At 40.6% G+C, this 14,692-nt stretch overlaps 1 protein-coding gene and 1 long non-coding RNA gene across 4 annotated transcripts in view; one reads left to right on the top strand and one right to left on the bottom strand.

Annotated features, from left to right (window-relative positions):
• The window catches only part of si:dkey-215k6.1 (transmembrane protein 132C), a 254,962-nt gene extending 243,580 nt beyond the window's left edge, over positions 1-11,382 (top strand). The window contains exons 9-17 of the mRNA XM_037098267.1: positions 565-628; positions 883-1,014; positions 1,672-1,749; positions 3,934-3,996; positions 4,647-4,775; positions 6,740-6,868; positions 6,971-7,267; positions 7,477-7,751; positions 8,092-11,382. Of these exons, the coding sequence (XP_036954162.1) occupies positions 565-628; positions 883-1,014; positions 1,672-1,749; positions 3,934-3,996; positions 4,647-4,775; positions 6,740-6,868; positions 6,971-7,267; positions 7,477-7,751; positions 8,092-8,719 (1,795 nt within the window). The 3' untranslated portion in view covers positions 8,720-11,382. The remainder of the gene's footprint in view (positions 1-564; positions 629-882; positions 1,015-1,671; positions 1,750-3,933; positions 3,997-4,646; positions 4,776-6,739; positions 6,869-6,970; positions 7,268-7,476; positions 7,752-8,091) is intronic.
• The window catches only part of LOC119019548, an 87,863-nt gene that overhangs the window by 30,230 nt on the left and 42,941 nt on the right, over positions 1-14,692 (bottom strand). Inside the window, exon 3 of one of the 3 annotated variants that reach the window (XR_005075074.1) lies at positions 492-566. The exons of the other annotated variants lie outside the window; for them this stretch is intronic. This is a non-coding gene — a long non-coding RNA (uncharacterized LOC119019548). The remainder of the gene's footprint in view (positions 1-491; positions 567-14,692) is intronic. 3 annotated transcript variants of the gene reach the window in all.

The following is a 14,692-nucleotide window of genomic DNA, read 5'->3' as shown; positions in this document are numbered from 1 at the left end:
CTTTAGAATGATTCTTAATTAAAAGTACAGTTGTCAAGAACGCCAGCTTGTCTCCTTTATGAGGAATTATAAAGAACATTTTGCAACTTTTTGCCTTGTGATTGTTGCTTTAAACATAGGAAATATTTCAAATGTGTCCCTGACTGATTTAGTCCACATCTAGATTGCGCGCTTATTGAAGAGAAGCACGATTCCATTCACAGGGGAAATTGATGAATGCCTTTTCATAAGTAGTAACAATAATGTAGGTATACTTTTTAATAGGAAGCTCACCTTCAGACAGTATTAACAAAGTCTGCCGCACAAGGCTGGTTTCATTCAAAATAATTTGCTTACCCGGGTATTCCAGGGAATCTTCATTACAGGACTTAAGTGTTTTTAAAGTGTAGGAGCTGGATTAACAAATGGCATGTCTCTGAGAGTGTAACCTGGAGCAGAGATTACACAGTATATTACCTGGAGTGTAAAGTATGAAAATGGCATTTAATTACCATATAATCTCACCCTCACTCCCCTCTTCTCTCTCTCTCTCTCCATCTCATTTATCTCCTTTCTTCCTCCCAGACCTACGAGAGACAGTGAAGATGATGAGGATGATGAGCGAAAGGGCAAAGGCTGCACCCTACAGGTATCCTTTGATTAGTTTGCATATCACACTCTAAAGAGAGTTCTTTAATGATTTGCTCCAATGTCACTATCCCTGGAAAGAGAGCTGTACTACTACATAATGAAAATGCTTAGCCGTGGTAGCTTTAAGACTGCTGTTGTGCAGTATTAATGTGTACTATGTTCTATTAACTCACAAGCCAACATAGTGACACAAGATCCTGTCGTGCAGTTCAGAATTGAGAGTCTAATTTAACCTTTCTCTTCACATTTCAGTACCAGTATGCCTTGGTGCGGGTCCTCACACATTTTGTCGCAGAACCCTCTGACCCAGGAGGAGAGATGGTCTACATGTTAGGAGCAGACTGGCAGGCTGATATCACTCATTTGGTCTTGGAGCAGCTAAAGGTAGATATAAAAGTACTAATTTCTGTATAAAGTCACACATACGCCAATTCCTCCTGGAAGGAATATTTCCACCTTTTGGAAAAAATATTCATTTATTTTCCAAAATTTGCAAACGCCACATATTTTGTTTTTTTTATTGTTTATTGTTTTGTTTTTTTTAATTCTGTCAATTATGTACGTTGATGGGTGAGAGGACATGGGCTACTGACCACGCCCTCTAGAACAGGGATTACTGTTGGAATACAGAACTATTAAATACTTATAGTAGTCAGAAAGTAACACTTACAGCAGCTTTAAATGTTTTACAACATCCTGTCATGATGACTAGCTAACAATAAACTGTTACAGCTCATAACTCCCCCCTTTTACACAGATGGTAGTAGGATTAAACAATGCTGGAGAGAGCTGATGCCCTCACTCTAGGTCTCACCCCAATGCATATAAATAAGATTTATATTTATTTTCTCATTTAATTTCCTTGGAAAAAAGTTAAGCGTTTAATAAAATGTTCAACTCCTGTTAAACTCCTCTTGATGTTAATAACCATTTTATTTTACGTACTACTAATCCCGAACAAATACACACATACAAGTCCTGCAAAGATCAGTTATATATAAACTTGTAGTAGTGGCCAATGGCTGTTTCTGTGCTCCACAGGTCGAAGATCCTCGTATTGCCAGACTGATAGATGGACGAATCTTGATCGGACGGGACCTGGGGATCACCACTATACAGGTATTCACCATCTGTTCTATTCTAGTGATCCGGTTTGTTGTCTTTCATATAAGTTTTTGCACAATTTAAATTGATATTATCGTATGCGAAACAGCAAAGTAACTAACTGAAGGCAGGTCTGGAGAAAGACCATTGAAAATGTACGATTACGCGAGGCGTGGTGCAATTTAGCAACTCAGATTGCAGCCTTAAGTGCTCCAGCGACATACACATTATCCTCTCTTTCTTCCTCTCCTCTTCCTTTCCTGCAGTTTATAAGCCTCGCCTGCAAACCCGTTACACAATTAGCCACAATTAACTGTCGGATTTGGCCCTGGTGTCTCAGTGTGATGTTCAGCAATTACACACAGACATACACTTGCATTGGCGCGCGAAGAACACAGTCGTACTACTTGCTGAATTCCAATAAGCCGGCCCATTGTGACCGAATTTGACAGTGGAGGACAGTCCTTTGGCTTATCGTCTTACATTACTCTTATATTGTTACGTAGCGGAGCCAAAACCGCAAAATATGTCGCAGTGAAAACAGTTTGTGTCATATTCTATCCTACTGTTTCACATCTTCATCTTTCATGTAAGAATACTTTGAATAAACCAGCATTCAAACAGCTTTCAAACACCAACATTTGCATGATTGCACTGAAGAGAGTTTTGTGCATGTGTTGGAAGCAGTTTGGCCTTGAATTCAGTGCAGCAGCAGCAGCAGCAGCAGCAGCAGCAGAGGCATATCTTGGGGATTTGTGAGAACAGCTGAGTGTGTGTTTGCGTCGTGCGACAGGGGACCACTGCATGCATGCACGCAACCGCAGACACACACACAGATACAGCTGTGCTCTGTTTGGGCGCCAAGAGAGAGAATTTACCCAGCATTGCCATCGAGATGCCAGAGTCGACAGCCGTCATTTGATAGTTTGACATTTCAATTTTAACCCCCAGCTCCGTCTCCCCGAGTCTCGCCCTGTTCCTCTCAAGCCCGTCTCTCTCTCTCTCCCTCTTTTTCTCTCTCTGATTCTCTCTCTCTCTCTCTCTCTCTCTCTCGGCCCCAGTCTCTCTCGCTCGCCCTCTCACTCTCTGGCTGTCTTGAAGAGCAATCCCAGAGCCGTCAGTCATCGCATTTTGTTACCTCGCTGAGGGTGGGATTGAGTTTGACGCCCCGACACGTTCGCTGAGAGATTTTTCTTTGTACACCAATCAGATCTGCCTGTCCTCCTGTCGCCGGGGCGGAGTAGTACACTAGAGCACGGCGCTCCTAATCTCTATCACTGTCTGTCCGCGGCTCCCTTGCTCCATCTGTACCTCAATCTCTTTCATGGCCCCTCTCTGCCCCCTCTCACTTTCTGTCCTCCTCTATTTGTCATTGTCTCTCTCTCTCTCTGACAACTACTCCATTTATTTCTCTCTCTCTCTCTCTCTCTCTCTCTCTCTCTCTCTCTCTACATTCACTTTCTTTTGGTGACTTAGTTTTGGCCTAGTGCTTTGATTATGCTAAGTTGTCTCACAGCTGGGAGGCAGACGTGAACGCTTTGTGTGCGCGTGTGTGTGTACTGTATATGTTTCCACCACTTAGCATGTGTTACAGTGTCATCGTGTTATTTTCCTTGAACAGATACTGCCAGCCCGTGGCCAACAGCACTCGGTGTTAAGCAGCTCTCACTGCTCCTCCATCAGCATTACACACTTGACTGTCACCTTTAGGCAGCAATCACTGAGACGACAACAAAAGCTCTTTCATGCACCTCTCTCCTGTTCTATACTTGCACTATTTTCCTTCATTTGACACAACAGGATTCGCAGTTGTTTTTACCTGGGAATATTAAGACACAAGCTGTCATTCCATCACCCATCAGACAGCCAGTCTGTCAGTAGTGACGTATATTCTTAGTTGGATTTTCCAGTTGCCATCAATAGAAAAACACTTGACTTGTGTTGTTTAGGATTTTTTTTGGAAAGACCTACCAGAAAGAGTAGTGGGTGTCAGAGCAGGAAATTTGCAATTGCAAATTTTTAATGAAAGCTTTGAAGACCTTACATTTGGATGAAATTGCTTTATGCATATGTAGACACTTCTAATGCGAAAAAATGTTCAGGGAGCAAAAAGTTTCTTTTTTCATTTAAACTTAATTATAATTTGAACCTCCAAGTCACTTTGCTCCTGTTCATGTGTCGTTTGATCTTTTGTTGCAGGTTCTGTCGCCACTGTCTGACTCCATCCTGGCTGAGAAGACTGTCACCGTGTTGGATGACAAGGTAAAGCAACATTGCTATGTACTGGCATGTATTACAACTGTGTGTTCTGACATCCCATGGTGCAGATCACTGGTTGTACAAAATGATAGTACTGAGGGTCTTAGCCTAAAAATTAAATGAAATAATATTCAAAGTGTCTCACAGAGAAAGTAAATGCAGTTTATTAGGAAAGTCCCTCTGGATATTGAACCCCAAATGACTTATATAGTATACTGAGCAAAACAGTGCCAAGCTATGGTACGGTATAACAAGGCATGAAAAAGGTAACATGATTTGTTAGTCTTTAGTTCTTCCCCTGTGGTTCATTGAAGACTTACTTTTATACTCACAATGATCAGTGTCTTAAAATTGTCTAAATATTGCATGCCACTCTCCAACTTTTCATTTCATTTAGCCTCAGTGCGACAGTACTGCTCCAACTGCATAATGTCTGCAGAGTTTATGAAAATTTCATCACCCAAAAGGTTTTGAATCTACTCCACCTTGAAAGTGATTTACTTTTAACGTCATACAAGAGAAAATCATCTTGGTGTCCCGAGCCTCGTCTGTCAGACAAAGACATACCTTTCTTGTCAGTTGTAGCCGCTAAAAGGATTCCCAACAAGTAAAAGTCAAGCACTTTCGATGGCTTCTATGTCTTATTTGTCTAGGTCACCATCACAGATCTGGGAGTCCAGCTTGTTGCAGCTCTGTCCCTCAGTATGTCAGCAAGTCCTGGAAATTACCAGGCTATACAGCTGACGACTACAGCTACCGACCTTCTACACACGCCTAAACAGGTAGGGTATACTATAGGTACACACACACATTCAGATCAGAATCTCTCCATCTCCTTGCAGGGATGTATTCATCAGATTTTCAGAATGTATGAAAATGATAAACATTCTTTGGACACCTTGCTTCCACGTACACACACAGACAGACGGATGGACCGTATTTTAAGCCGTTCCAATCTCTACAGTAATACCCCAAAGGTTGTAATCATAGAAGTTAAACAGTAATTCTGCGCGGCGAACATCATATCCCCGCTATCTCTCTCATAATCAGTTTCCAATTAGGAGTGCGTAACTCCCAGGCTATAGCACTACTTAACTACAGTTACAACCACCTCCAGGTCTACAGTAAAACAATATTGTGAGCGAGAACCACATAAAGGCAATTAGTTTCTTAACAATGCTCCGTTAAAGTCACAACTGAAACTACATTTGCTACAGAGGAATTTGACACAATTTAAATTAAATATGCTTTTCCAACTTAAAACATGGTCACCGTATGCATGCTATATTTCTCGGCTACGGTGCCGCAAGCTATTCTTGGCTGTTGCTCACGTGGCCAAGGGTTATTATAGCACACTATCTCAGGCTATTATCCCAAACACCCTCCTTTACTCCCCCACAAAGTTCCCTCTCCTTTTTTTTTTCCCTCCAACAATACCCCACGTTATAATTTTCATCCAAGGGCTAATTGGTGGAGAAGTAGCTCATTACAATGAAAATACAGATTTGATCTTGCATTTTATTGAAGCGTTAATTCCTTTTTCTGTCCGTCTGGTTTTATCTACATCACTCGCCATAACCTGTGGAAATATGGCGCAACTATGAGGAGGGAAAGTAAGGAGGAGAAGAAGACTGAAGTTGAAAAAAAAAAGAGAGAGAAAGAGGGAGGGAGGGAGGGAGGGAAAGAGATAAAGTGTTGTTCCTCATGAAGGAGCTTAATTACTTTTGTAGGGAGGTTTTCGCTGTGTTATACCTACACAATTCTTTCTGTGTTCTGATTAAAGAAAGCAAAGGCTTTTATCAAGGGAAATTAGTGAGGCAGGATCACTTAAAGACAAGCTGAGAAAATACATTATCTGCTGAACTCTGTTTTTATTTGCTGAGGAGCTGCTGCTGGAAGAAGACTGTCGACAAAGACATTTTTCTTCCAAGTGTTTGTCCTCATTGTTATGGGAGATACAGAGACTGGGAGAAAAGGGAAAGAAAAAGTCAGTCTGTGCACACAAAGGAGTGGTTATTAATGTTTACATGTTCATGTTGTGTATTTCCGTTGTGCCAGAGACACGATCAAATAATCATTTCAAAAACATATTGTCACAAAATCAAGCCACTAAGGCCATAAGCAATGAATAGCTTTACATTGTATATTTATTTTTAAAGCAGGTCTATTTAAATTGCTAGATATGAATGCCTGGAATCTATCTGAACTCTCCAAGAATGTGACAACCAAGCATTCAGAACCGTTGTTGCACGTCTTCTGTACTCTAGGGATCTGGGTAAGGTTCAGGCATGAAGAGTGATGTTAATTAGGTTTAGACCGAGAATTTTGGGGTAGCCAGTCTGAAGCGGAGAAGGGTGAAGTATTGCAGGACTAAAGTTATAGCTATTCAAAGACTAGACAATTTGATCTTTCGACGTAGCTCCTTAATCATCCTCCATTGTAGATTATGTACTGTAAACATGGATTTTGTTGTAGATTTATGATTTAAGTGTATGTTTCTCCATGTGATCATTTCAGAGAATGCTCCTATCAAATGCTGAATGATGGTGGACTGAAATCTGTCCATGAAGCTTTCATAAGGAACTTCAAAGACTTGAATGGCAGGCAGCAGTGATTGCAGAATAGGACAGACAAATTAGCACCTGATCACCTGCCTGGTGACAGACTGCGTTCTCAAAGGAGACGTTCTATCTATGCCTCCAGGAACACGGTTAATCACTCAACTCTGTTTCTCATTGTCTTTCAGGAAGCTGTGATCAGTGCGTGGATACAGTACAGTGATGGTTCAGTGACACCGCTTGATGTCTATGATCCCAAAGACTTCCTCCTCTCTGCAGTGTCATTGGACGAGAGCATTATCTCCATAACCAATCAGGTACTGGTAATTGGTAGACTTACAGACTTCGTAGAAATTGACAATCTAGTGTCTAGATTTTACTGCTGTGTTTACATGTACACGGTCTCTATTTTATATTAGGAGCAACATTGGCCTATTGTAGTGGCAGAGGGCGATGGACAGGGAACACTCATTCGCGTGGAGATGGTCATCTCTGAGACCTGCCAGAAATCAAAAAGGAAGAGTGTTCTGGCATCTGGAGTTGGAAATGTGATTGTGAAGTTTGGAGCAAAAAACGAGGAAAGAGGTGTGATGGGAAGAGATGGACAGGACGACGGAGGAGGGATGGACAACAGCACCAGTGAGCACCGAACTAAGGATGGAGAGTGGAAGTCCAACAGTGCAGCAGTGGATCGGGAGGAAGGAGCCATGAGGAAGGTGAGAGGCAACAATGGATGGATAGAGAAAGTACAGGAATCCAATTTTTCCAAAATATTGTCAGTATAAAAAAAAAAATAAGTAAGTTGGTATATGTACAACGTGTCCAACACAAAACTGTTAGAACTTAGCAATTAACATGTGCATGGAAAAATAAACTAGACATTAGAGTTAGAATGTCTTTAATTACACGTATTTCCCTTTATCAGGTTAGCACAACAACCAAGAGCACAGTAACACATCGTGCTTCAGGTGGTAAAGCTGCCAGTGGGGGCAGCAGCAGCAGCCGAGGCGGAGGCCCCAGCCAAACAGGGGACTACAGTGGCTATCCAGCACAAGTGGAGGTACCAGGCACTGGGGATAGTGAGCTGACCCAGACCACTAGAGGACTGTCGGACCTGGAGATTGGAATGTATGCCCTTTTGGGTGTATTCTGTCTGGCAATACTGGTCTTCCTCATCAACTGCGTCAGCTTTGCTTTCAGGTGAAATATTGGGACTCATGGACATTGTTTTATTATTGAAAATAATCTCAGCAATAAAAGCTCATTGTTAAGTTAACTTATAATTCTCCATTCATTCGCATTAAAGTTGAAAAAACTCTGTTTGGACCATTATTAAAACTGAAGCCATCAATCATCTGGTATTGACAAGCAATGTATACAGTGTGGCTTACTTTGATTCATCAGCTCTAATTTGGTTGCTAGCCCAAAGTTAACTGTAGATTTTATTTGTTTGATTTAAAACTAATGGTTCAATCCATTCATGATAAATATTTTAAAAAAGCATCAAAGCCTTTTTTTTTTTATCGCTGTTCATCTGCAGATACCGTCACAAGCAGGTCCCAGTGCTGGAAGCTGGAGGCAACATGAACCACGCCCATGATTGGGTGTGGCTTGGCAACGAGGCTGACCTTTTGGCTGACCACTCTGACCAATGCCAGGGCGGGATGCCTGATGAGTGCACCACCATCATTGACCGGAATGAAGGAGGATACGATGAGAACAAGTACCTGCTGAACGGTTCTGGTAACACCTTGGTGATGGGCGTGGGTACAGGCATGGGCACCATCAGCGGGAGTGGTGGCACAGGTGGACACCGAGGCATCAACCACGGACAAACCTTGCCCAGATCTGTTCCAGAACCGCATCAGTGCCTTTCTACAATCACTACAGGTGGCAAAAATGCCACTGGCCAAGCGGAGCATCTGAATAATTCCCCACGAGCCACAGCTGCGGCGGCAGTTGCAGCCGCCAAGCGTAAACGCGTCCAGTTCACGTCTTTTGCCACTGTTCTGCCCAATGATAGTTCAGGTGGGGGTGGCCAATACGCCAACTCTTCAGTCCTGATGACCAATGGGGGCGAGGACGACATCAAGTGGGTGTGCCAGGATATGGACCTGGGTCAGTCAGAAATCAGAACCTACATGGAAAGGCTACAAGACAATCTGTGACTGAAGGGAAACAGACTGACAAATGAAGGGGCAGAGGATGAGAGCAGGAGGGGGGGAGATGGACAATGAGTACAATTCACCTGTAATGCCTTTGCAATGGATGAAGGGAGGGAGGATGGGAGGAATGTGGGAACAGTTAAGGGAACACAAAGTGTGGCAAAGAGTTTAAAAGATTGTTGAACAGACAGTTTAGGGGACGCTTAGTTTAGCTCCCCTTAGGCTATGGAAAGCATACTGTCATCCCTAGTTCACACGGAAAACAACGGTAGCAAACAAATAACATTATGAATTTGTTTCATATTATTTATTGTGAAAATGTTAGTGTAAAAATCAATTACAACGTCACTATTGGTTTGTGATTGTTTATTTTCAGAATACCAGTAAACCATTGTGCTATACAGTAAATTCAGGGTATGTTATTGGGCAAACATTATTAAGCCAGTTTAAATGAAAAAACAAGGATGGCAATAACTATTTTTTACTCATATGGTGTATTGCCAGTATTGGCAGCGGCTGTTGATTGATTATTGATAGATCTAGTTTTAATATACAAACCTGTTATTAACCAGCCACATCTGCTGAATGGTTATATACTGTAGGGAATCACTGATTATGATTACTGAAGAATACAATCTGTTTGTTTTTATTCTATCATGTGACCCATTTGCATTGCTCATAAGTAAAATGTAACATATAAAAATATATATATATATATATATTCCTAGTACTCAACTATAAATTATGGCACTGGTGGGAACTACCATTCAGCACTGATATGGGCAACCTCGCTCTTTACTCAAACAACCGAATGTGTCAAGAATTGGAAAATGAAATGTCACACAAAAGACTGTTTCTCCCTTGGATCCAAGACAGAGGCATTTAAACTTGCACAATTCCAAACAGGAAAGGACATTAGCCATATTTGAGGCTTACTTCCTGTTTCCTGAAACCTTCCAGCCAATGACGGCTTTCTCCCTGTATTCAGAACCAATCCTGTCATCCCCTGGCCCCCTCTTCTTGTCTGTGACTGGACAGCAGTAGAAACCTTGTGGACTAAAAGTACACAGTGAAATACTGTCTGTAACTTATAGGACGACTGACAGAGGTGTCTCATATAAAAAGGAGGCTGCTTGGGCTTTGCCGAGCCTAACCGATGATTCAAAACAGAAAACATGTTGGCAACAACACAGACCAGAGTACCTGCAGTGTAATACACGGAGATAACAGGATATACTGATGACATTACAATACAAATGAAAATGGAGTGACATTCTTGACTATCCCACAAATAGATATGGGTTCATGAAACATGTTTGTTATTGCTAAACATAATTATGTTGGGTTTTTTTCTTTTGTTTGTCATTTTTGATAAATAGAATGTTTTTATTATGTTTTTTCCTTGTTTCGTTTGTCCTAATTTGGGAAGGTATTAATTGTAGCTTTTTATTTCAGAGATTTATTAAGAGTTTAAGGATATATGATTCTTTTTTCTCTACTGGAGATCTATTTATTTAAATTAACATTTGAGAGGGTGAGGAAGGAATGAAAGACTGAAGACAGTTGACCTGCTGGTGAATGATAGCACATAAGGGAACAAGGGGAAAGAAAGGAGACAGAACAGGCAGAGGTTGCCTCACCTTCGTTAAGCTCAGGTGACGAGTCATGAAGAACCGACAATAAAAAAGGAGAACTGTAAGATTGTTAAGATTGCAATATTTATTTATAAATGTGTTACTGTTTCAGAGTACACTGTATGTTGTAGATAAATAAACATGCTTCAAAGTGCTTGTGAATAAGACTGCAGGTCACTAGCCAACAACATGGTGAAAATTTTGTACATTTTACAGTGCAAATATGGTACACAATACTCTCTACCACCACAATGTGAAAGTGATCTTATTGGTTCTTTTTCTAAAAAATGTTCCTGTCTTTGTTTAAAGTATTGGATGAGTTCTTGTCTTTGTACAGGGTAGGAATCATTACCTCCATAACGAGATGTAAAAACGGAGGTAATCTATCATGCATCACGCTCAAAATTGCTTGAGGTTGGTTAAGTCCAAGAGATCCATTTCAGAAAGAAAACCAAACCAAATGTTAGGGTGTTGGGCTTGTCCATAAGAAAAAAACAATGGCAAAAATCTGGATTAGTATATCATTTCTGTTCTCAATCATTTGTTTAGCAAAGAAACATAATAAAAATGCACATAAAACAATGGCTGAATCATCTGGTCTGAAACAGAATGAATAAAGGATTGAAAGGACAGAAAACTTGGATGGACAAAATAAAAAAAAAAAGGCTGACTCCAAATGGGGCGACTGCACAGCCTCCACCAAAGCAATAGATACTTTGACTGATGATGGCGACTATCCTGTATGTTCGGGACTCATAAACATTATCGTATCTTTCCTGCTCTAACAAAGCTACAAGACTGTGCTGTGAGTTGAAGGATCAGCCGAACGGTACAGGTTCATTAGTCGCTTATGGTAGAAGTGTAGCAATGCTCTAAGATGAAAAACCTTTTTGACTCTTAACATGCTAGAACTGTGAGTTTAAACATACTTTATAGCCTGTGACACCCATTTTACCTGTTGTATCTTTTTAAAACTGTATGGATGTCAACTGAAAAAAAAAATAAATATACAAGGCTATTTTTGAAAGATTATTTCTGGGACATTTCAGCTTTTATTTGATACCAGAGGAAGACAAATCTACTGTATGTAGCCTGTTGATTGTGTATAGAGGTGGACGACGTGACAGCTCCAGAAAAAACTGAAGCCAAAACATTGTGATCGCCCCCCCATTGTGGCTGGCTGTAGTATAGGTCATGAGCGATGAATGACTGTCGGGGACTAGTTGCCTTCATTGGTTGGGTTGGTAAGGTTTAGTCAAGAGGAGTTATGATTGATTAGGGTTAGGGGAAGGACATCAGGGTCTACTTAGACTCTGGCTCCAAAGGAGGTCACCAGCACAATGAGAGTGCTTGTATCCAGAATATTTTGGCTTCATTTTTGTACAGTGCAAGAGAGTGGAGAAATGTCGTCCATCTTTGTGTGTGTCAATGATGCAGCCTTTGTGGAAGGACAACCATTTACTGATTGCTTACTAAACTGCTGCTGAACTTTGGCACATTTCCTAAGAAGATTTGTTTTAAACGCATAAACGTTGTCTTCTTTGTCATCTTTACAGCTGTCAGAAGGTTCACTGAATGGCCAGGATTATAGATGGCCGCAGGTAGAGGGTAGTCTTTTGTTAATTCATAGTAATTTGGTTGTACCATTATCATTCAGTGGAGAATTTTTTTTTGTTGTTGTTGATACAGACAACTGTCTGCAGAAGTGCAGAAAACAGCACAGTTGGTTTTCAATTTGAATTTCCATTTTCCACGTTAATTTCAAAGCATGGCATACATGCCTCATATCTTTGGCACCCTGTGGCTGTCTACAGAATTGTGTTCATATTTAACTAAATTGCAAAAGCAAACTAGTAAAGCTGTTGTAGCGAGGGGGGGTTGGTGATTGGGCATACGCTATGTTCATTTCACTGCATTTCCTGCATTTTCCAAAACCAGTGTTGGTTATGCAAAATATGAATATTAGTCTGACAAGATTTTGAGACAGATCTGGATGCCTTTGAACTGGAGGATTCAGTTATTCTGTATGCTGTCACTCAGCCTTGTAAGGCTTTGTATCTACAGATGGTGCTATTTTATTTTTCTGATAACTGGACAACTGGAAGGCCTTGTTTTTTTCCGGGGATAGTTTTACATTATCAGCCACTGTAGACATCCCCCTTTTCACACTCTGTCTTGTAATTACACTCAAGTGAAGTGAATATACTACCTTAGAACCACATTAGCTCTGCATCCAGTAACGTGTATCTCCACTAGAGCTGCCACAATAAGCCGATTATAAGTTTTTGTTTCACTTAGAGTGAAAATGTTGAACATTTGTTGTTTCCAGCTTATCATATGTGAGGACCTTGCTAGGTTTCTTTGTGATTTACTGTATTAAATGACGAGTCAGTTTGGTTTTGGACTGTTGGTTGGACAAAATGAGCTATTTGAAGACATTACATTGGGCTCTGGGAAATGTGTTGCATTTTTCTACTTTTTTTTAAACAATTTATGGACTAAATGATCAATCGTGATAATAAACAGCAGATTAATCAGCAATGAAAAATAAACAGATAGCGCCCTCTCTCTGAACCAACTTGTTTTCAGTCCAATGCAAGTTACTTCTTATTGTGGAGACAATTCAACAGTTAAACAATTTAACAATTCCTGTCAGATGACACCAGTGCACAGCAGCAGAGTTTGGTCAGCATTTAAGCAGTAAGAAATGGGACTTTTACAGTGGCTCAATCAGACTGTACTGAATAAAATCAAACCACTAAAAAACAAGTACCTATAATACCTTAAATACCTACTGAGCAAAAGAGCTGAGTTCAGTTATTATAGAGTCACAGTGGGAGGTGCACATGGGCAGCAGTTAAATGTGCTACAGGTAGAAGAGATGCCAGGGGATGTCAGCCCTGAAGCTTTTAATTATTTTTTATTCATTTTTATTTGTTTAATTTAATTTTCTTTTTGCCTATTGTCATTGTTTAAACATGGTTCATGGAGGCCAATAAAGACCCATAACCAAAAACCTGTTTGCTTGCCTGCTTCTTTGTCCTATGATACTCATGATTACTTTATACATGCACTTTCTATTTAATCTATTCATGTCACAATAGCATCTTCAGAGTCATGTTACAATAATCTGCCATTTTGCTTTGTAACCTTTCACAGTTATGAGCAGTATTAAGAAGTAGAAAGCCAGTAACAAAAAATGTATTGCATTTATTTGGAAAGACAATAATTAGTGTCTGTTCTGCCATAAGTATATTAATTGAAAGCTTTACAATGTTTTGACTTTTTTCGCAAACATACTTGGTATCTTGGTGTGGAAATGATGATGATTATCCAATATGTGTCGAATAAATGGGATGTGGTTGGTAGATGCTGATCACACAAACGTTAAGATTTTCGGTGGTACTTTTATGATAAATAAATAAATCAAAATGCTCAATATCCACCCAGGAATACAGCAGGCGAGATAAACAGCAACTGATTTCACTGATTAGAACTCCTTCAATCAAAAAGGAGGAACTAATGGAAACCCCTGGTGGCGTCTTTGGGCTTGCTTGAGATGGACCAGATAGAAGTATAACCAATCACTGTCCAGCCAAGAACAGTGCCTGCTGGGTATGAATTGTGTCCAACTAAAACTGATGTCAAGGATTCAAGGGAAACCAGGCAATGCAATTATTCTCTACCTGCATCAGCAACATGCATGCTGGGAAATGATTTGCTCAGGATTCAGTTCAGGGATATTTGGCTTAAAAGTTCAGCAACAGCTTCAACTTCCTGCCTTGTTTTTGGCCCACACAGTAGACATTAGTTGGATGGCCACATTTAACAAAAACGAAGTGATTACCTCTGGGGAGCACTGATCCTTTGAGATCCCTTGCTAATTTTGTCTGGGCTCTAATCACTGGGTTTTGCAAGCCGCCGCTTGGAGGCCCAGCGGGAATTTAGATGATGGAGAGGCATTTACATCAAAAGTTAATTAAGATAATGCTTTGTAGCCCACCGGATTACCACGAATAAGTATGAAATTAGATATCCATGATAAAGTTTACATTTGATCTAAAGTGCCTCCTTCACCCTGTGGCTTACTGCCCACCATCTTGTAAAGTGTATATGGAAAAGCTGGCGGGGAGGATGGTATTTTCCTCCGATATGGGCACGGATCATTATGTGAACAGCATGCTGAATAACCACTCGATAGAACACCTGTCCACAAAGACATGATACAGTCACGTTCAAATATTTAGACCTGATACAGCAAAATGTAGCTCAACTGTAATGGGGCATTCAATGTGGGTTTTGACGTGGAAACACAATTAACGCAGATGTGCAAAGAAATGTA

The sequence above is a fragment of the Acanthopagrus latus genome, chromosome 5 (genome assembly GCF_904848185.1).
Source record: "Acanthopagrus latus isolate v.2019 chromosome 5, fAcaLat1.1, whole genome shotgun sequence".
Classification (NCBI taxonomy): Eukaryota; Metazoa; Chordata; class Actinopteri; order Spariformes; family Sparidae; genus Acanthopagrus; species Acanthopagrus latus.
Note: the sequence above shows the minus strand (reverse complement) of the source record. Positions and strands in the feature narration are given on the sequence as shown.